Here is a 22,978-nt window from a genome sequence, read left to right as displayed (position 1 = left end):
TCACCTTAAGAACCTCGTCCTGGAACCAATTAAGTTTGTAAGACAAGGAATCACTGTATAGTCTTAATGTTGCGGAACTGTAAGATCCCATTTTTCTGTCTAATACTATGGAGAGATGATTATCGAGAGACTGAAAACAACAAAAGTTGTCTACCTGTGCTGTGCAACTCACATATAGAAAAGAAAATCCATTTTTACTTATTGCCTTAGTAGCAATATGGAAGTGATCATCCACTGCTGCCTTGTGGAATATATTTTGACTTCCCAATATATCCTATTAGTCCTGTGATTTCTGGAGATCTTTTTTCCAAGTAAATAGAACTAAGTCTGCTTTGCTTTCCAACATCAGCAAGTTTAGCTAAACGTTCCCAATTCATATATGAACATGAACTATTCTTAATATACAATCTTCATATGAATGATATGCTTTATGTTTGGTTTTGTTGGTTTTTACTTTATTTTTTTTGTTGGCCACTGAAAATCCCAGTGTCTGATGAGCAGCCAGATAAAATGCAATCTGTTAATTAATCAATCCAAGCTAATTTCTATTGAATGCATTGAGCAATTGATCCAGAGTTTTTTAAAAAAATATTTCTGAAGGAAAGGGAACTCTGGAAACAAACAGAGGTAATTTTCATTTATGCCAAAAGGTGATATTCAAGACAGTGGTGGGTTGCTATTGGTTCACCCTGGATTGGTCGAACCGGTATCGCTGGCAGCGGAAGGCTCCTCCCACCCACCCACAAAGTGCACATGCTTGTAGTTTTTTAACTAATTATATTTGTTTGTATGCATTGTTTTATATTGTATCTTGTGAGCCGCCCTGAGCCTTCGGACAAGGGCGGCATACAAATCTAATAAATAAATAAATAAATGAATAAATAGATAGATAGATAGATAAATAGATAAATAAATAAACAAACAAACAAATAAACAAACAAACAAACAAACAAACAAACAAACAAACAAACAAACAAACAAACAAATGCGTGAACACACATGTTCCCTTTCCCAAACTGGTAGCAAAGGTAAGTGAAACACACCACTAATTCAAGATTGTCAGAAATTCAACCCAAGAAATAATTACAACAGTTTTAATAATACATTCAACTGACTTGGGGAAATTGATGGCATGTAATACTTTCATCTTCAATCCCAATCATTTTCTTGACATTGCGTCTATTATTGTACATTCACAACAGGCAGTATTCCTTCGCTTCTCTCTTTTTCACATCTAAAAAGCAAACAGACTTTATACATACAGCGTCTTGAGTCCTGCGAGACCTCTAAACATTCGTCCATGCACAGATTCCAGCTGATTCCCTGTCAACATCAGTTCCTGCACTCCCGCTGCCCCATCAAAAGTGCCTTCACGGATCTCTTTGATCTTGTTATTACTTAAATTTCTGTAAGAGGAAACAGATTCACAGGCAGCATTATTTAACATATGTTTTGTGTAAGATAAATGCAAGCATGTTTGCACTGGCAACAAAGGGGTGAACAATAGCTGAAACAAAGCTAAAAGAATGGAACCAATTTAATTTCTAGGGCTATGCTGAAATCTGAATTGCAATATTTCACTTCCCTTCCAACAGGAAAGAGGCTTCTGTGATCCAGTTCTTCTTTCTCAGAGGAGGGGTTTGGTGGGGTTTTTTTGAGTTTCCATTTTCTCTTTTTGAGCATCTTTTGCTGATTGAACAGCTACTGAATTGCTGCTAGTGTTAGTCAGAGAACTTTCTATCACTCTGCAGCCTCCATGTCTGCCGACACTTCTTAATCTGAAAAGCCCCATGGGGTGAAGTGTCCTTATAAGGTCTTCTGTGTGATTTAATTGAAGGGTAGAAAACAAAGCAAGGCTACATACACTTCATTGAAGAAAAGATTGTACAAGGAACAAGATGCGGCATTTGAATTGTTTAGACATAATATTACTTTCACACAGTCTGTTTGCTTAACATAATGAAATGTCATATTCTACTTTAAGAGAATATCTCTAAAATTTTCTTCTTTGAAAGAAATTCAAAAGTGCTCGCTCATTAAGTTGGAAAAGTATTGGTAGACCAGGGGGGGGGAAAACACATCCATTTGCTGCTAAACCCAAAAAGTTTTGGGATTTATTTTTTTGGGTATAGCAGTGGTATTTTCTGCTTCAAAATTGTTATTCATGTTGAATTCATCCCACACTTCTGAATAGTTCATATATAAAATAATCACATTACTGTCCATTCTTCCAATGATTTCTAGCATATCAGTTTCCGAACAAATGCAACATGTGGCATCACTGTGCCAGCAGACCATCCAACCAGTTCTCATTTAAATTTCTTTGGGACATCTGCTTTTATTTAAAATACTACATACTTGCACCAGGAAACCAGAAATTAGATTGCAGATAGGAAACCCATAAAACCCATTAACCTTTTTAACCCCAGTTTTATCTGCTATTTTGTAAATTATACTTAGGATCCTTTTATTATATTTGTTCCATTTTTTGCATTCCCAGAACATTCTATTCTATTTAATAGGCTTCAAAGAATTAGCTTGCATTACTTCATTTATCAATTACTTCACTTATGAAACTCAAGAGAACATTATGTTATCATGATCAAAGGAGAGAGTTACCCTGTTTAAAGACAAACAGGCTACATCACTTATGAGTGCTAATAGTTATTGACAACTAATTTATATTACTATTTATATTTAAATCCAATAGTGTTTTGATTTTTTTTGTTATATTGTAGACATTATTGTTACCAATGCAGAACTTGATGGGCTAGAAATTTGATTAATTAAATAAATGCATTTTGATAGCAATATTTTAAAGCATTATTTTTATTATTTTACAGTTAAAACAAGGCACTAGAACAGGGATGTCAAACACAAGGGTTGTGGGCTGGATCTGGCCTGTGGGATGTTTAGATTTGCATCACAGAGCTGCCCCAGAAACAATGAAGGATTGGCCTGCAGTGTCTCTTCCAGCAAAAATGGAGCTCAGGAGGGCCGTGTTGCAGAGGGTTGCGGGAGGCCATCTCTATTTGAAATGGAGCTCAAGAGCCTGTTTTCACTGGCAGAGCACTTGGACCACCACAGGTGCACACTCCAGCCCCCCAAGGTCAAATCCAACCCTGATGTGGTCCTCAATAAAGTTGAGTTGGACACCCCTGCATTACAAAATATGCAACAATAAAAGTGCATTCATAAAAATCATGTAAAACTATGTGTCAACCACTTTCCAAGCAAGATAATTCTGGTTCATATGCTTTATAAAAGCTGTTCATTGTAATACAGGTATTCCTCGACTTACAACCACAATAAAACCCAATATTTCTGTTGCTAAGTAAGACATTTGTTAAATGCATGTCACCTCATTTTAGGACTTTTCCTGCCACAGTTGTTAAGTGACTCACTGCAGGTGTTAGCATTATTAGCAAGTGAATCTGGCTTCCCCAGTGACTTTGCTAGTCAGAAGATCGCAAAAGATGATCACATGATTCCAGGATAGCGCAATGGTCATAAATGTGAGTCAGTTCTCAAGCATCCAGGTGTAAATGGGGATGCTATTCCACAACGGTCCATTTTTTCACTACCATTATAACTTTGAATAGACACTAAGGGTATTGTTGTAAATATAAACTATCTCTAGGCTTGTATGAGAAACTGTTTATTATCTGTTTCCTGAATAGTTGAGGCAGCCTGACGGTACAGCCTGTGACCCATCATCTTGCTTGCTCTCTGAGTGGAATACAATAAAGCAACAGTAACAATAAAGCACAAAACCAATCATAATCATGTGAGCGCTTTTAACATGACTTCATGCATTTCATTGGTAACTATATCAGATTTCCCTTTATGTTTAATGTCAGCAACAGCTCAGGAAGATTTTCATCTTTAAAAAATAATAATTTGGTACTGAACTATTATCCAATAAACAATGAACTTAAGCATCTCTTTATGAAGCCTAAGAATATAGGAGTTGCTTTTATAATTATTATGCCTTTTTGTGTAATAAAAACAGTCCCCAAAGGTTATGTTTGTCTTAGCCTTTTGAAAACCTGAACAGATTCTCTGATTCACTTTCATAGAAAGAGATGTATGCAAGTATATGTTCTGCTGGTGTGTTTCAACTGCCCGTAATTACAGGGTAATTAGTCCAGGAAGATACACACCACACGATAAAAGGAAAACCCAAAAGTTTTTATAAACAGAAAAACAGAAACAGCTCCCTTTTTAAATGTCAAAGGGATTTTCTGGTACACACAAGGCACAGGTTAAATGCAATCCAATTGTTCACCCAATAACTGGGAAATTGAGTCCAATTCTAAAGTCCAGAGAGTCCACACACAATCTTGAACAGCACAAAAACCACAATCTTGATGAAACAATGAATCAGATAAACTGCCACAAGGCTAAACCAGCACGCTGTTCCTTTTATCTGTAGCACTAATTACAGCAGCCCCACCCAACCACAGGTGGCCTCATTTTCTCTTGTAATAATCCTTCAGTTGTGGTCTCCTATGCATCACTCTACGCATGTGTGGATGTGTCATTAATTCTTGTTCAGAATCAAAGGATGATACAGATAATTGATCTCCTCCTGGGCTGTCTGCCAAACTCCCCTCTTCCCTGTCACTCACGCTTCCTTGGTCAGAGGAGGCTTCATCGGCAGATTCCATCGGGAGCAAAACAGGCCTGCGGCATGTGGATGTTTCTCCCACATCCACCTGCACATTCCTTGGGGCAGGAGCTGGGCCAGAGCTAACCACAACAGTATATAGTGTGAATTGTTTCATTTACCTCAAAGGAAGAGCATTCTGAATTTAAAACAACCAGTCACTACACACAAAGCAAAAGGTAGACAGTAAACACACACACTCACACACACCTTCTCAGCTTCTATTACTGAGATAAAGTTTCCCTTTCAGATTTAATGTACTGTAATCTGGAAAATCCATTGACTGTTGAACTTCAAAATTATATCAAAACTCATGTATCTTTGCCTGTGTATACTACAAGGTCATTTTCTAAATAAGCTGAACATTTATTTGCCTGTAAAAACAAACAACAAAAGTTCCCAAACTCCTCTTGCCTTTGCAACCAGCTGGAATGAAAGCAATCTCTCATTAATAGATTAATGCATTTTTGTGAAGTGTTCCTTGGAAACCTTCAGGCTCTTGTCTACCAATGCATTTCCCTTCCAATGCCATTCGTGTACTCATCTGAGGGACACTTGCAGTATTTTACCCAATAACTTATGAAAAGAGAAGTACACTTATCTGTTAGGGTCAATTTTTCTGCCCAGTTCTGCTGATCCTTCAAGAAACTGGCTTCCAACACATAGAAATATTTTATCAGAAGGAACTCTCTGAATACCAGTTAACCTCAAGGTTTTCTTTTGACATTCTTAGACTGTAAGACTCATACAAAGAATTATAAATCAATCATATAAGTGTAATTTACATCATACTGAACTGAAACTAGATTTGGGTAAACTAGAATGTCAAAAACTATGAATCTAGCAGTACCAAACCCAAAACAGGCCAGTGTGTTTGATGGCTACAGTAGCCTATTATTCTTATACTGATGCCTTCAGTTGAGTGGCTTCAGCATAGATAGCTTAAGGAGAAAACTTTCCTATAATCAATCATGAATAATTTTACATCAATATATCAGTTTCAGTATGGGTAATGTGATAATGTGCAAACTTTTAATTGCTTCTAATGGTAAATTTGTCAATATTTTGTCATCTGGAAGGTTTTTATCCCCAAGTTTATGAAATATTTCTCATATACTAGCAGTACATTGGGAGTTCAATAGTCCTAACTATGTGTAATTCACATTCATTACAGGCAAGTATTTAATAGCTTTTCAGTATTCATGATGAGTTATCATGTAAATTTATCCTGAGGGACTTCTTCAAAGGAGACACAATTGACCCTGAAATCAATTGTGTCAATGAATCGTTTTGGTGCTGCTTAAACATGACTTATTCACCGACCAGACAAAGGCTCCAAATGAATGCTGTCTGCCAACTTATACTTAATAGTAGCATATCAAATATATTTTAAGGTGTCTTATTAATTGACGTGTCTCCTTTGTGTTTAATTTTCACAAACATTGGTAAGTTCATACATTGCCATAGTAAAATAATGAAAAGCTAATTTCATTTTAGGAACGACATTAGCATTCAAAACTCCATAGAACAGAGAAGTCCGTGATGGCACATCTAACATAGTACATCCCTCTATGGAAATCTGAAAATGTATGCTTTATATTTGCTAACTATAACAAGAGAGAATTAAGAATGCCAGCAAGCACAGCTCTACCTCTCATACAGGCAAAAAACATGAGGTTAACCCAAGACAATCAATCTAGTAGGCATTCTTAATCAACTACCTGCTTTGATTTTGCCTTCTAAGGCCATCAGAGTAGGACAAACTCAGAAATGCTGGCTTCATCTTTCATAAGCAGTCTTCATCCATATGGTATAAGAAGAGCTGCCAATATTTGAATGAAAGTATTCTTTCAGGCACACCCCTTCTCCTGCAGAGAAATGCATGCAAGTGATGAACCATCCAGGAGCTGTCTATGGAATAAGGTGAAATGTACTGTAGATTGATAACTCTCTGCCTTATTTGGCATCTGTGCTTCTATAAATTATCTTCTCTTTCTTAGGCATTGATTCTACTGTTATCTAGTCCACCAAGGCAAGTAGAGAATGGAATTGGTCTCTGGACCAGGTCCAGTTCCCCATTCTTTGCTCATATTTAATCTTTTTACTAAAGTTTTATACTATTTTATTTTAAAAGTATTTGTGAAAACTTTTGAAATCAGAACATTAAAATAACTAAGTAAACTGATATGATTAATCATATACAAAAATACAGCACTAATAAGATTAAAATGATTTAAATACATATACATATCTGATGAGAAAATATTAACCCACAAATGCCATTCTCAAAAATTATGTTTTCATAAATTATATTTCTAGAGGTTAGGAGCAGTGTATGGGATTCAACCTTTTTTACTACCAATTCTGTGAGTGTGGCTTGGTGAGTGTGGCAGGGGAAGGATACTGTAAAATCTCCATTCCTTCCCCACTCTAGGGGAAGGATATTGCAAAATCTCCATTTCCTCCCGATTAGCTGGGACTCAGGAAGAGAATAGATAGGGGTGGGGCCAGTCAGAGGTGATATTTACTAGTTCTCTGAACTACTCAAAATCCCCACTACCAGTTCTCCAGAACTGGTCAGAACCTGCTGAATCCGACTTCTGGTTAGGAGTCATAGCATCATTCAGATCCCCAGCAAGAGGCTGGTTGAAAAGATTGATTCTATATTTTAGACCAATTACAGCTTAAACATCTTCAGAGGCTGCACACTGTAGAGCAGGTTCTCCAATCCCTAGCCCATAGCAACATAGCCATGCAAACAGTGGGTGAACATGCATGCACAGCTCCATTTGCAACAGATGCTTCTATTTGAAACTCAATTTGCACGAGTGGCACCCATGCATCTACTGGTCACACAAATAGAGTTACAGATGCTCATGTGCATGCCTGCTACAAGTCTAGGAGAATCTCTAAATCACAGATCTGCTGCTCTGGGAAAGTGCTATTCTATCTGGGGTATCACTGGAATAGAGTGCCAAATAATTTCTGGAGAAACATAAACTGAATCTCATTGAGACTCAACTTGAACCTGTTATATTGCATCCATATCAGTAGATATGGAGCAAGAATGTTCCTCAAAGACTTTCTTGCTCTGGCATAGCATTGTATCATTAGTGTTGAGTATCATTAATGTAACAAGGGCATGTTTTCTCAAACTAGTGGATGAACTCACCCAATGGCTTCATGTAAATTTTAAACAGCAGACAGGAAAGAAAAGGAACCAGCAACACTCCACACTGGAGTGGTCCATGGATCATCCCTACTACATACCCTACTGATTGAAAGTGTATAATTAGGTAGGAGCAGAAAGTTTGCCAGCATCCCAAGAATATATCACAATTAATAGTTTGGATGCTGCTGAGATGTGACAAGAGGAGGCACATACCCTTCCTTCAAGTTGATGGTCATTCAACAGGGTGACTAATATGATCTCTGTGTGAAGAAAAGTATCATCATCTGCTTCCTTTAGGGCACAATGCAAGTGAAAGTGTACCATTCTCTCTTTAACCTTCTCCCAAAAGTAAGACTGATAATTAGGTGGTATTTATGTAAAATGGATAAATCCAAGTTCTTTGAGGAGAGAATAGGACACTATTATTATTAATATACCTAAAATAGTTAAACTGTGAATATTGTCTTCTGCCACCACACCGGTCTTCCAAAGATACTCTCTATACTCAAAGTTATATTTAGAGGTGGGCTATTTTCAACCTAGCAACAGCTTATAATTTTCATTTTGGAAATGTGTTCTTGTGTGACACATAGGTAATGTTTTGTAAATAAAATAAAATTTTTCAGGGTTGTTTTTTTTTTCTTTATAGAGTGCCAGTTTCCATTTGCCCGTAAAATATAAACATGTAAAAAAATTGCATCAATGTTTAATGTTTTTGAGATAATAGATGCCCACAGTGATATTTCTGCCTACAAGATAACTTTAGTGGCTTCAACTTTAACTACTAAACCTGAGATACAAATGTATTCTGTTCTTGTTTTAAACTCCGGTTATCTCTGTTTTGGTACCATGAGCATTATCTTGTTGATGTATGGGAAATAATATTTCTGGAAGTATTATAGTATTACACTGTTAGCACTATTTTAGAATGAAAGCTATATGAGAGCTTTATGTTGCGGTAACTTGTATGAAGCTTTATTCATTTATTTCTATATTATTTATTTTTAGAAAATTCTAAACTACTTCCCAAGTATTCCATGACAGTATACATTCAATTATAGAAAAATATACAATACAATCAGGGGGGAAAAACTCTAACCCTGAGAGTCAAAACAATTCTTATTATACTCATACGTACATACTTATATATATACATCATTTCCCTTTTGGGATAAGCAACATTATGAAAAGAACATAGAAGAAATAATAAATTATAAACCAAAACCAACAGGGATAAAATGAGAAAAGGAAAGGAAACATCTGGCTTATGCTAATATTCTAGCTGACACGCTAGCTTGTAAGCCTAGGAACTATGGAAAATATAGGGAATGGCGGAAATTATCAGTTATATGCTGCTTCATAAACTATCTTTGTTCTTTAAACTTTTCACCCATCACTTTGTAAAAATCACATCAACTCTTTTCAAGCACAACTTTAATTGTCCCTTCTTTCTCTTGACCTCTTCCTTCATATATGGTATTTGTTTTGTGATTCACTTCTCATTTCTTCTTTTTGTGAAGAAACCACCTGAACATAACTTTCCTACTTGCCATCACATCCAACTAACACTGATGTTTCTGCTGTAATATCCAATTCAAACTGTAGATCTGCAGGTCAGCAGTTCAAATCTCATCACCGGCTCAAGGTTGACTCAGCCTTCCATCCTTCCGAGGTGGGTAAAATGAGGACCCAGATTGTGGGGGCAATATGCTGGCTATGTTAAAAAGTGCTATTGCTAACATGTTGTAAGCCGCCCTGAGTCTAAGGAGAAGGGCGGCATAAAAATTGAATGAATGAATGAATTTAGTAAACATTCTACTACTAAGGTACAGATGTAGAAATCATAACTGCTTGCTCCATTTTCTCTGGAAAACAACCGTCCTGCTCTCTGTCTCTTTCTATCTCTCTGTCTCTGTCTCTCCCTTCATCCCTCTTATTTTATTTATTTATTTATTTATTAGATTTGTATGCCGCCCCTCTCCGTAGACTCTTGCACTTTTCATGGCATCTATCTAATATCTGCTAAAAATAATTTGGGTTTTCAGCCTTCAATGTGGCATTATTTGCATACAAAATAACATGAAGTTGTGTGTACTTATAGTATATAAGCAACACACTAATATTGTTATCACAAGCATTCTATATTGAACCGTAAATACATTAAAGAACTAAAAGGCCATCTGACATTCTTTCCTTTTCTTTAACCACACAGATACCCCTGCTATTTTTTTCTGTCCTTCATGTTCATCATTCATTTGAATACTTAGGTCACAGTCTTTTGCCATTTACCTACCTTATGTTCCAAGTAGCTATCTTACAGATAATACTGTTGTTACCAAGTGAGCCAACAAAAATAACTTTTGTCACCAAGCAGGTATTTTGTCAATGAAGACTTTTACACAACATGAATTAAGATTATTTTGGTCCTTATGGACATGAATAAATTTGAATTGAACACACAGTAATATAGATATGATATAGATTGAACATCAGCTTAGTCATATCGGTACCATATGTTGCATTCCTTAAAGAATGATAAATAAAGTAACTTTCAATTTTGGCATATTTTGATTGATAAACCACAACAAATGCAATTGTTTTCATCTCAAGCAGACTCATGCTAATCTAACCAGGAATTTGAAAACACGCAGAGTAATGAAACCTTATGACCTTTTAGAAAAATAAATCAGCCTAAATTCTTCAAGTTGCACCCTCTACAATGAAAAACCTCCAAATATTTCTCAATTTCCCCCTACATGTTTGGGATCTTGATCCCTATCTAGGAAAGATTTATCTATAGAAGTCTACTACTTGGAATCCATTATAAAATTTAGATTATTTATAAATAAATAATAGATTCACTTGGTGTTATTATTATTTCTTCCTCAAGTCTAGTGAACAACTTTTTGTTTGTCCATGCATTTTCATTCTCTGTTCATTGTGTGCTGAAACAACTAGACTTCAATGCTTGGCATGCATTTTTGATTATTTTTATGATATTTCTAAATTTTTGTTTATAAGCTTGTCTGAGTACCATGACTGAAGAGAAGCTAACAAATATTCCTAAATAAATAGTTCAATCAATTACTAGTTGTTCTATTTGCATGGGTTAGAAACCTAATCGCTTTTTCATATATACAAGAAAGCAAAAATAAATTCAGTACATAGAACGATTTATTCAAAATATGTGTTCTACCTCCTTTGGGCCTTCAATTCCATTTCATATAAAAGGGGGAAAATGTTACAAACATAAAACTGATTTGTTATTGTTCAGAAAATATAAACAAGAAACAAATCTGGCTTTAATACAATAGTACTGAGTATAGGATAGACTTTTTAAAAATAGAAATAAATACTAGGCAAATTAAGAGTATATAAATAATTTCAAACATTCTGCTTGGATTTGTCTTTGATAAATCTGATTAAGACAATGCTTATGATCAACACACAACACCCTTAGTACTTGTTGTTTCAGTTATTAATCTATTTACTTCGATTTATTATGTACCTGAATTTGACCTGTACTCTTACCTTTTTGTCTTTGAAGAAGAAAGGAATAGAATATTTACAGATTCTTAAAAATAAATGTTTAAAAAAAGCAAAAGGGGACATGAGTGTTGCATATCATAGTAATTGAAAAATAACATTGCTTTCTTAAACTATCCCTCCTTCTTGAAAACTGTCATGCTGAAATGGTACCACAAAGCACTGAGCTACTGAAATCTTTCTGGAAATAAATTAATGAAATTGAAGCTTAATCAAATATATTTCCATTATTTAAAAGATTAAAAGTGTAGATAACCTGATATGCATTCCATTTGATTCAGTTTGGAGAAATATGCAAAATAATGGAACATTGCTTTGTAAATCTGCGATTCCATGTACTGTATTCTTAAATTAACAATTTACATGAGCCATGAGAATGTTTCATTACTTTGCAAACTTCACTAAATGGAATCAGATACAGCAGTGAAACTAGAATTTAGATAGGGGCCTTGTGTAGCCTGAAATTAATACTGAATATCAAATATTTAGTTGTTTGTGGACACAGAACAAAAGGTGTACCAATTCATATACATACCAGCATGGTTTCTTCTAAATTTAACATTGGACAGCAGGCATAGGTAACTCAATATTATTACATTATAAATTCATTTCAGATGTAAATGCAAACTAATACACATAAGACATTAACCAATTCCTTGCATATCTAAGTTATATCATTAAAATGTACACCAGATCCTTAAAATGTACACCAGATTACATATCTGCTAAGCTACCATGAAGTTAGCTGCTAAAAGATGTCAACACCAACCATTAAGTGTTTTTCTAATTTGAAACACTGTGAATATGGGATTGTGGAATATGTCATATTGCTTGGATTTGTCTTGACAAACTGAAAGTGTAACTAAAAGAACAATAAGAAACCTTCCACACTACTACCTTTTTTTACCCTCTTCCAAAACTTCCACAGTAAACTGTATCCATAAAATAACCAATGCTTTCTAAAACATAGTGGTTGGGTTAAAAAAAAACCTTCAAGATGAAATGTTTTGGAATGGGACTTATTTTCAATTAAATATATATATATAAGCATACAGTCTGAATATTTCATATTTGAGCCAGCAGGGTTCTATTAACAAATAAAATAAATGTCTTACATTTTTCGTAGACTAGGGAGCTTCTTGAATATTCCAGTAGCTTCCAAAATTGAAATATCATTATCATGTAGACGACTTTTGAAAAATAAAAATAAAAATATTGAATCATCTTTTGTCCCAAATGCCTCATATATATACATGTAACATATTTTGCTGATAATGAAAAGGAAGACTACACACTCTTATATACCATGCACACAAATACACACACACACACACTGTGGAATATTTGCAAAAAGGAAAGATATATACAGTGATACCTTGTCTTACGAACTTAATTGGTTCCGGGATGAGGTTCGTAAGATGAAAAGTTCATAAGACAAAACATTGTTTCCCATAGGAATCAATGTAAAAGCAAATAATGCATGCAAACCCATTAGGAAAATCCAAACTTTAAGGCAGGCGGACAAAGTAAAGGCTAACAGAGTGGAGACAGACAGTGAGGAGAAGCGAGGAATGGAGGTCCTAATGAAGGGTAACACTGCCCCAAGTTCCCCCAAAAATTGCCAGTCCAAAAGCTTCCTATCTTGCCCTAAATTCCCCCAAAATTCACCACTCCGAAAGCTTCCTACCTTGCACTAAATTCCCCCCAAAATCGCCCCTCCAGCTGCTTCCTATGTCACCCAAATCCAGGTCCTAATGAAGGCAAATGGAGTGAAGAAAGGCAGCAAGGAGAAACAAGGCACTTTGAAAGGAGAGGTGAGTTTGGAAGACTTTGGAAGTGATTTGGGGTGGCTTAGGAAGCTTTGAAGTGGCGATTTTGGGGGAATTTAGTGCAAGATAGGAAGCTTTTGAAGTGGTGATTTTTGGGGGAATTTAGGGCAAGATAGGAAGCTTTTGAAGTGGTGATTTTTGGGGGAATTTAGTGCAAGGTAAGAAGCTTTTGGAATGGTGATTTTTGGGGGAATTTAGTGCAAGGTAAGAAGCTTTTGGAATGGTGATTTTGGGGGGAATTTAGTGCAAGGTAAGAAGCTTTTGGAATGGTGATTTTTGTGGAAATCTGGGGCAAGATAGGAAGCTTTCGGAGGGGTGATTTTAGCAGTGAGATGGAGCACAGGAAGCGGCAGGCTAGGGGGGATTTTGACAGTAGGATGGAGCAGCTGTGGGGAGCAGAGAAAGTGGAGGGCTAGAGGGAAAAATGGCAAGGAAATGGGGCAGCTCTGACATTCCCCACCTCAGGTGCAAGCAAAAGGGGGTGGGGAATTCTGGTGGGGAATTCCCATGCAAGCAAATAGGAAATCCCGGCAGTGACAGTCACAAGGCAGGGGAATCCCTTCGGCAGTCAGAGAGCACAGGCGCAGTAAGAGAGACCATGGATCCGGGCTCAGGTTCGTAAGACGGAAAGAGTTTTTAAGATGAGGCAAAGAAATCTTAAACCCCGGGTTCGTATCTCGAAAAGTTCGTATGACGAGGGGTTCGTAAGACAAGGTATCACTGTAGTTGTGATTATGTTGAAGTAGATTAGAGATATACAGTTTCCAATTCCCTTAATCATGAAGTTATCTTGTTGCTGTGGGTCAATCCTTTTTTCTGTTTAGCTTACTTTAAAGAGTTTTTGTAAGAATGAGATGAAAGACAGATGCCTTGGTTCTTAAGGCAGGAAACTTCATGGACACATCCATGTAGCTTTCCTGGCAAAAATATTGAATTTTTTTGCTGTAGCCTCCTACCTGATATTTTACCAATATCCTAATCCAGATTACAGGTTGGAGATTCTATAACAATTTCATCATAGTTAACATCTATTTAGAATTTCAAGATTGGCTACATTCTTGTCAGTAAACATTGTCCATTGATATATTTGATAACATCTGGCTGGAGCCACAAAAAATAATATTTTTTATAATGAAGCATTTCTTATCATTTATAATGAGGCATTTCTTATAAAAATATTACACTTACAGATCTGTGGTATATTCTGGAAGGTGACTTGGAAACCTAGTAAGCTTTTGGTTGGAACAGTCCACAAATGTTCCCTCACAGCGACATTTCTCAGGACAGATGAGGTCCATAAAACACTCCCCACTGAATCTACTCCTATAGTCCTCTGAACCTGAAAAATTGAAATATTTATAGGTAAAGATGCAAATTGCAAAATACTAATAAGAATAATATCTCAAAATACAATGGAAAAGAACACTTCCATTTATTCTTGAACTTCACACGAATAAATTCTTGTGAATTCTTGTGATATTCTCTGCATTATGCTCTGAAACAATTTTTAAAAAGACACTTTTATGTGAATCTACAGAGAAGAAATCTGTCTCCTTGTCAAAGAGACAGTTATGAAAAAATAATAATGATATTAATAACTATCTTCTGGCAAATGATACAGTGGAATGAAGGTAGGCGAATGTCAGTCACATTAGCATAGCATAGAAGATCGGTGAGTGCTTTAGGAGTATAAATATTTTAACAACATAGGAACACAACTGAAACTAACTGAATTCAAGAAATTCTACTTTCTTTAAAATTGGTCACTGTATAGTTAGTAAGAACTATAACTTAGTCTACTCTTGCACTACAACTGAAAATAAATCCTTGTTTTATATTTTTTTGAACCCTGAAATAAGCGCTTGGCCTCATTATTATTATTATTATTTATTAGATTTGTATGCCACCCCTCTCCATAGACATGGGGTGGCTCACAACAATAATAGTACAATACATAACAAATCTAATAATTAAAAAGTCACTAAAAAACCCTTAAAAGAAACATACACACAAACATACCATGCATAAACTGTGTAGGCCCAGAGGAGATGTCACAGTTCCCCCATTGTTAAATTTATTTCCACCTATCTCATCAGGGAGCTACTCTAGGCAGCTTACAACAATAAAAAAGGAAGAAATGAAAAGTGTATGAACAGAATAAAAGATAATATAGCAATAAAATAAACAATGAAAAAGAACAGGAGCCACTGCCCACAGGGATAGGAGGCGGATTACAAACATTATCAAGGCTGTGAGTAAAGATAATAACGTTGATGTGGTGGTGCATCTTGGCACAAACGATTTGTCCCAGAGAAATGTTAATGTAGTAAAAAGAGATTTTCAATGTCTAAGTGTGGAGCTGGGTAAAATAACTGATTCAGTGACTTTCTCAGAGGTGTTACCGGTTTGTGGCCAGGAGGGTAAAACAAGTTGTATCAGAGAGTTTAATGTGTGGTTAAGGCAGTGGTGTAAAGCTGAAGGTTTTGGTTATGTAAGTCATGATGTCAATAGGTGGTCTAATAGGGAGTTGTTTAAGAGGGATGGTTTGCATCCATCATACAGAGGTGCCCAGGTGCTCGGTGAGGAATTCAGAACTTTTTTGGACAGGCATTTAAACTAGGTAAAGGGGACAGAGATGTACCAGATGTGGAGGATTTCTGTCCCCGACCAATGAGGATAAATCAGTTTCTGGAAGCTTATGAAAAGGGAGCTGTAAATAAAATAGATGTAGTTGCTGATGATAAGGGGCAAACTAATAATGAAAATAATGTTCTTCGGGTAATGTACACAAATGCTCGAAGCTTGAGCAACAAGCTCTGTGAGTTAATGGCCATAATATCTAGAGATAATTTGGATCTGGTTGCCATAACTGAGACATGGTTTAGGGATTCTAATGAATGGGAAATATCCATACCAGGATATACACTGTATAGGAAGGATAGAATAGAGAGAAGGGGAGGTGGAGTAGCCATTTATGTTAAAGAAAGTCTAAAAACAATACTAATTCAAAATACATGTAAAGATCTGGAGACCCTCTGGATTTGCATGCAAAATAAAGACGGTTCTGTCATTAGAATTGGGGTGATCTATAGGCCTCCAGGGCAATCTGAGGAACATGACAACAAGATGGTGGATGAGATTACCCTAATGGCAGTAAAGGGAGATATTGTGGTTATGGGTGATTTCAACATGCCTGATGTTGACTGGAATATCCCCAGTGCCCTTACATGCAAAAGTAAGAATATAGTAGAGGCCTTTACAGGAGCAGCTATGGCACAGCTAGTTAAGACACCAACTAGAGGGGAGAATATTCTAGATTTAGTTTTTACCAATGGGAATCGGGTTTCAGAGGTCAAGGTGGGAGAAAATTTAGGTTGCAGTGACCATCTATGTTTGTGGTTTGATGTAAAAACTGATGGTGAGCAATCCTATACTGCAACCAAAGTATTGGATTTCAGAAAAACAAATTTTAATGCAATGGGGGAATATTTAAATAATGAATTAAAGGGGAGGGATAAAATGGCAGGAGCATGCACCCAGTGGACTGTATTAAAAAAGGCCATCTTAAAAGCCACAAGACTTTATGTAAAGCAAGTAACTAAAGGTAAAAGGAAGAAGAAACCGCTATGGTTTAGCAATGATGTAAGGGCTATAGTCAATGAAAAAAAGGCTGCCTATAGGAGGTATAAAGAGTCTGGAAGTATAGCTGATAGAGAGGTGTATAAAATGAGACAGAAGGAGGCGAAACAGATAATATATGCTGCTAAAGCCTCAAAAGAGGAAGAAATAGCAAAATCTGTAAAGAAGGGGGATAAAACCTTCTTCAGATATATTAGTGATAGGAAGAAGAAAAACTGCAGCATCACAAAGCTTAGTACCGGGAATAATACATACATTAATGGGAATAAGGAGATCGCTGACCATTTCAATACCTACTTCTGTTCAGTTTTCTCAAAAGACACCTTACAAAATAATAATAATACTATAGAGGGATATAGCATTGCTTCCAGCTGTACGGATTCAGCTCCAGTGATCTTAGAAGCCGATGTCTTAGAAGAACTTGAAAGATTAAAGATAAATAAGGCAATGGGTCCAGATGGCATCCACCCCAGAGTTCTTAAAGAACTCAGATCTGTCATTGCTACCCCCCTGACTGATTTGTTTAACAAATCCCTGTTAACAGGAGATGTTCCTGAGGATTGGAGAATGGCCAGTGTTGTGCCTATCCACAAGAAGGGCAGTAGAGAAGAAGCTGGTAACTACAGGCCAGTTAGCTTGACATCAGTTGTAGTTAAAATGATGGAGACTCTACTCAAAAAGAGGATAAATCAGCATCTAAAAAACAATAACTTATTGGACCCAAATCAGCATGGCTTTACTGAAGGCAAATCGTGTCAGACTAATCTCATTGAGTTCTTTGACTATGTCACAAAGGTGTTGGATCAAGGTGGTGCCGTGGATATTGCCTATCTGGACTTCAGCAAAGCCTTTGATACGGTTCCACATAAAGAGCTGATAGATAAATTAGTGAAGATTGGACTTAATCCCTGGATAGTTCAGTGGATTTGCAGCTGGCTGAAGCATAGACATCACAGAGTTATTGTTAATGGCGAGTATTCTGAGCAGAGTCAGGTTACAAGCGGTGTGCCACAAGGGTCTGTTCTGGGTCCTATTCTTTTTAATATGTTTGTGAGTGACATAGGGGAAGGTTTGGTAGGGAAGGTTTGCCTATTTGCCGATGACTCTAAAGTGTGCAATAGGGTTGATATTCCTGGAGGGGTCTGTAATATGGTAAATGATTTAGCGTTACTAGATAAATGGTCAAAGCAATGGAAACTGCAGTTTAATGTTTCCAAATGTAAAATAATGCACTTGGGGAAAAGGAATCCTAAATCTGAGTATTGCATTGGCAGTTCTGTGTTAGCAAAAACTTCAGAAGAGAAGGATTTAGGGGTAGAGATTTCTGACAGTCTCAAAATGGGTGAACAGTGTGGTCGGGCGGTAGGAAAGGCAAGTAGGATGCTTGGCTGCATAGCTAGGGGTATAACAAGCAGGAAGAGGGAGATTGTGATCCCCTTATATAGAGCGCTGGTGAGACCACATTTGGAGTACAGTGTTCAGTTCTGGAGACCTCACCTACAAAAAGATATTGACAAAATTGAACGGGTCCAAAGACGGGCTACAAGAATGGTGGAAGGTCTTAAGTATAAAACGTATCAGGAAAGACTGAATGAACTCAATCTGTATAGTCTGGAAGACAGAAGGAAAAGGGGGGACATGATCGAAACATTTAAATATGTTAAAGGGTTAAATAGGGTTCAGGAGGGAAGTGTTTTTAACAGGAAAGTGAACACAAGAACAAGGGGACACAATCTGAAGTTAGTTGGGGGAAAGATCAAGGGCAACATGAGAAAATATTATTTTACTGAAAGAGTAGTAGATCCTTGGAACAAACTTCCAGCAGACGTGGTTGGGAAATCCACAGTAACTGAATTTAAACATGCCTGGGATAAACATATATCCATCCTAAGATAAAATACAGGAAATAGTAAAAGGGCAGACTAGATGGACCAAGAGGTCTTTTTCTGCCGTCAGTCTTCTATGTTTCTATGTTTCTAACACAATGGGAAATACAACTATATGACTACAAAAAAAGAGATGATGGGTAGAGAGAAAAGAACAGGAAGGCTGTGTATGATATTGTGATTCTAGGCCTGTTTTCTTTTATTCTTAAGAAACAAAAGAGTTTTTTAAAATAATATGCCTATTAGGATATGTATATGTATATATACACACACACGTGAAATGTGAATCATCAAAGGATTGTACAATGTGATCAACACACATACTGTACCATTACCAAGTACTCCAAGTTAGCCATCAGCAATCATTTGCCAACAGGAGGAAATTTATTATTTAACCTGAGCCTTGAGATCACTTGGACAGGTGGCAGTTCTATCATGTTATTCCCATTAGGGAAAGTAATGTGAAAGTCAGCCATCTGGCTGCAGTTATTTGTGTCCATCCATCTCTACTTACACTACTTTATCAGACATACTCCCCCTGGCTTTAAATAAATAAGTTGCAGATCAAGAGATGTAACATTAAGGATGATGTACAATTATTTTTCCATTATAAAAATAAAGATGGGAGAATATGTGCCAACAGTAGAAATCTGTTGAATAGCATGAAAGCTATACAATAATGTTACTTGTAGAACTTTAAGAATGAAAACACCTTGGAAAGGATTAAAAAAAACATGTGGATTAAAAAATATAAGAACAACAAAATCAGTGTTAAAGTTCATATTGGTACACTGGTACATATCTTACACTGGTAGGTGGATACCCATGCTTCGCTACGAAATTATGTGATCGGGCTTGATAAATTGACAGTTAAAGCTTCAAAATTAATGAGTAATAACAATCGAGCTTGATATATTGGCACAGAAAATTTATGTAGAATTTGTAAACTCCTTGGTATCAGAGTATGTTAGTATAAGGCAACTGGCAGTTGGAACAGAGTTCTTTTCAGTTGGAGAGGAAGAGTAGAATCTCTAAACTCCCACCCCACAGGCTGGATGAGTGATGTGCTGGGCATGCCCATGTCCAGCTAGGGGGAGTAGAACATCTAACTCTTTAGCATCAGAGCATGTTAATATAATACTCTATAAAAATACTAATAATCTGATGGTCATTTCGAAAAATCCTTTCTTTGCAAGCACATAGAAGCCAGGAGGAACATACATGCCAAGTTTCAAGTTTGTAGGCTTTACAGTTCTGGAGATTTCATGATGAGTGAGTGGTATTTGGCTTTTATACATATAGATTAGGTAAGAGCCATGGTGGCACAGTGGTTAGAATGCAGTATTGCAGATCAATTCACTGCTTATTGCCAGGAATTCAATCTTAACTGTCTTAAGGTTGACTTGGCCTTTAATCCTTCTAAGGTTGGTAAAATGAGAATACATAATGTTTAGGTCAATATGCTGGCTCTGTAAACCTCTTTGAGAGGGCTATTAAGCACTATGAAGCAGTGTATATAAGTTCTACTGCTAGCACTTATTTATCTCTGTGTTAGTTTTCATTATTATTTTAATCAAAATGCCTACTATAAAAACAATTCAATTCAATTGAGAAAAGACTATGTCCTGAAAATGACATAAAAAAATGAAATTTATTTGTTTTATTGTAATATTGTAATATACAAAGTCTATGGTAATTGACTTATTACAATTATTTTGGAGGCGGGGGAATTTTTTATTTTTCATGGGGGAAAAGTTGAAAGCATGCTCAAGAAAACCAGCTTCTCAATTCACTTTTCAGAGAGAAATTTTAAACATAAGAGATAAGCTAAGAACTGAATTATTGACAAAAAGTCACAGCAAACTTAAACCCACTTTATTTTTTACAGCCAGAGGTATGTATAGGACTACCAAATGACAAATTACTATGATATAATCGGATTACTTCAACCCCTAGGACACTGATGATCTGCAATATGCAGTACTATCATATTTTTAGAAGAATTTTGTATATATTCAACATTGTGTCAGAAATCTAAACATCAATAGAAAACATGTCCCAATTATACACACCAGAAGACTTGATCTATATTTCAAGGAATCCAGGGATTTCTCGAATATGTTACAAAAGTTCAGGACAACAATTCAGAAGTGGGAGTTGTCTTGCTGTGTAAGATTTGCAGGTTTCCTGAATGATGTCAATTAATTGATACCCTTGATGTGGACCAATCAAAATTGGACAAGGCTATGAGCTCCAGCACCTGTTTATTGGACCCGTGTCTCTCCTGGATGATTTTGGCCAGCAGGAGGTGACATGGAGCTGGATCCAGGAGGTTGTTAATGCTTCTTTGAGGGAGGGTTCCTTTCTGGATCCCTTAAAAGAGGCCCTCATGCACCCCCTCCTCAAGAAGCTTTCCCTGCAGCCAGCTGTTCTGAATAACTATCGTCCTGTCTCCAACCTTCCCTTTTTAGGCAAAGTTGTTGAGAAGGTGGTGGCGCTCCAACTCCAACGGTCCCTGAATGAAGCTGATTATTTGGGCCCTCAACAGTCCCATTTCAGGCCCAGTTACAGCATGGAAACTGCTTTGGTCACACTGATGGATGATCTCTGTTACTCTTCTATCCTGCTGCTTCTTGACCTCTCAGCAGCTTTTGATACCATGGTATCCTTCTGTGCCAACTGGAGGGGTTGGGAGTGGAAAGCACTGTTCTACAGTCGTTCTCCTCCTACCTCTCTGGTCAGTCGCAGTCATTGTTGGCAGATTGACTCCTAGATCCCTCCTTTGTAGGATTCCTCAGGGGTCGGTCCTCTCCCCTGCTGTTTAATATCTACATAAAACCGCTGGCTGAGATCATCCGATGACACGGGTGAGTTATCATCGGCATGCTGATGATACTCAGTTATACATCTCCACTCCATGTCAACTCAGCAAAGCAGTGGAAGTTATGTCCCGGTGTCTGAAGGCTATTAGGGTTTGGATGGGTGTTAACAGGCTCAGTCAAGATGAAGTGGCTGTGGGTTCTGCCTCCCAAGGACAACTCCACATGTCTGCCCATTTCCAGGGTGGCTAGTTTCTGTCCCCCTCAGAGAGGGTCTGCAACTTGGGAGCCCTCCTCCCACAGCTGAGCTTAGAACACCACCTCTCAGCTGTGGCATGGGGAATATTCACCCAGGTCTCTCTGGTGCACCAGTTGCAGTCCTATTTGGACTGGAAGTCTCTTCTCACAATCACTCATGCCATTATCACCTCAAGGTTTGACTGCTGCAATGTCTCTACATGGGGCTACTTTTGAAGAACATTTGGAGACTACATGTGGTACAAAAAGCAGCCGCACAAGCAGTCATGGGCCTGCCAAAATACACCCATGTTTCTCAAGTATTCCGTTAACTGCATTGGCTGCTGATTGGTCTTTAAATGCAATTCGGTGTTCGTTATGACCTATGAAGCCCTACATGGCATTGGACAAGATTACCTACAGGACCATCTTCTGCCTTATGTATCCCAGTGGCCGGTTAGGTCCCACAGAGTTGGCCTTTTCCAGGTTCTGTAAGCTAGGCAATGCCGTCTGGTGGGGCCTAGGGGAAGAGCCTTCTCTGTGGTGCCCCAGCCCTTTGGAATCAACTCCCCTCCCCTCAGAAATTCATATAATCTCCATCGTCCCAGTCTTCTGTAAGGCCTTGAAAACACACCTTTCCCAACAGACCTGGGGCCTCTGAAATTTTAACATCTATCCTGGCCTATTGATGATAGGATGAATGTGGATGATTGGATTTTTTTAATATATAGGGGTTTTAGAATATAAATTAAGATGATGATGATGATAATAATAATAATAATAATAATAATAATAATAATAATAATAATAATAATAATAAATAATTTATTAGATTTGTATGCCGCCCCTCTCCGAAGTTAGATTTATATGTGTTTTTAGTATTGAGGTTTTTAGAGTACTTTAATATTATATTTCTTATATAATTTGTATTTGTTTACTGTGAGCTGCCCTGAGTCTCAAGAGAAGGGCGGCATAGAAATCTAATCAACAAACAAACAAACAAACAGAGATTACATGAAGCCTAGCAACAAATTAATCAACATCTTTCAGAAAATCACTAATCATCATTCAGTTACAGATCCAAAGACAAAATTTAATACAGACTACAAATACTGAAAAGGAATTCCCACTTTTGAACCATGAAAGTGAGGAATCCTTGTTGGGATTTAAGCTGAAATATC

General features: G+C 37.0%; 1 protein-coding gene across 2 annotated transcripts in view; it reads right to left on the bottom strand.

Annotated features, from left to right (window-relative positions):
• SLIT3 (slit guidance ligand 3) overlaps positions 1-22,978 on the bottom strand; it is a 505,354-nt gene that overhangs the window by 118,019 nt on the left and 364,357 nt on the right. For both annotated transcript variants that reach the window (XM_070739462.1, XM_070739463.1), the window contains 3 exons: positions 14,405-14,555; positions 12,503-12,577; positions 1,263-1,406 (listed from right to left, as the gene is read on the bottom strand). In XM_070739462.1, the coding sequence (XP_070595563.1) occupies positions 1,263-1,406; positions 12,503-12,577; positions 14,405-14,555 (370 nt within the window). The remainder of the gene's footprint in view (positions 1-1,262; positions 1,407-12,502; positions 12,578-14,404; positions 14,556-22,978) is intronic.

Source organism: Erythrolamprus reginae, chromosome 2 (assembly GCF_031021105.1).
Source record: "Erythrolamprus reginae isolate rEryReg1 chromosome 2, rEryReg1.hap1, whole genome shotgun sequence".
NCBI classification, from domain to species: Eukaryota; Metazoa; Chordata; class Lepidosauria; order Squamata; family Dipsadidae; genus Erythrolamprus; species Erythrolamprus reginae.
Note: the sequence above shows the minus strand (reverse complement) of the source record. Positions and strands in the feature narration are given on the sequence as shown.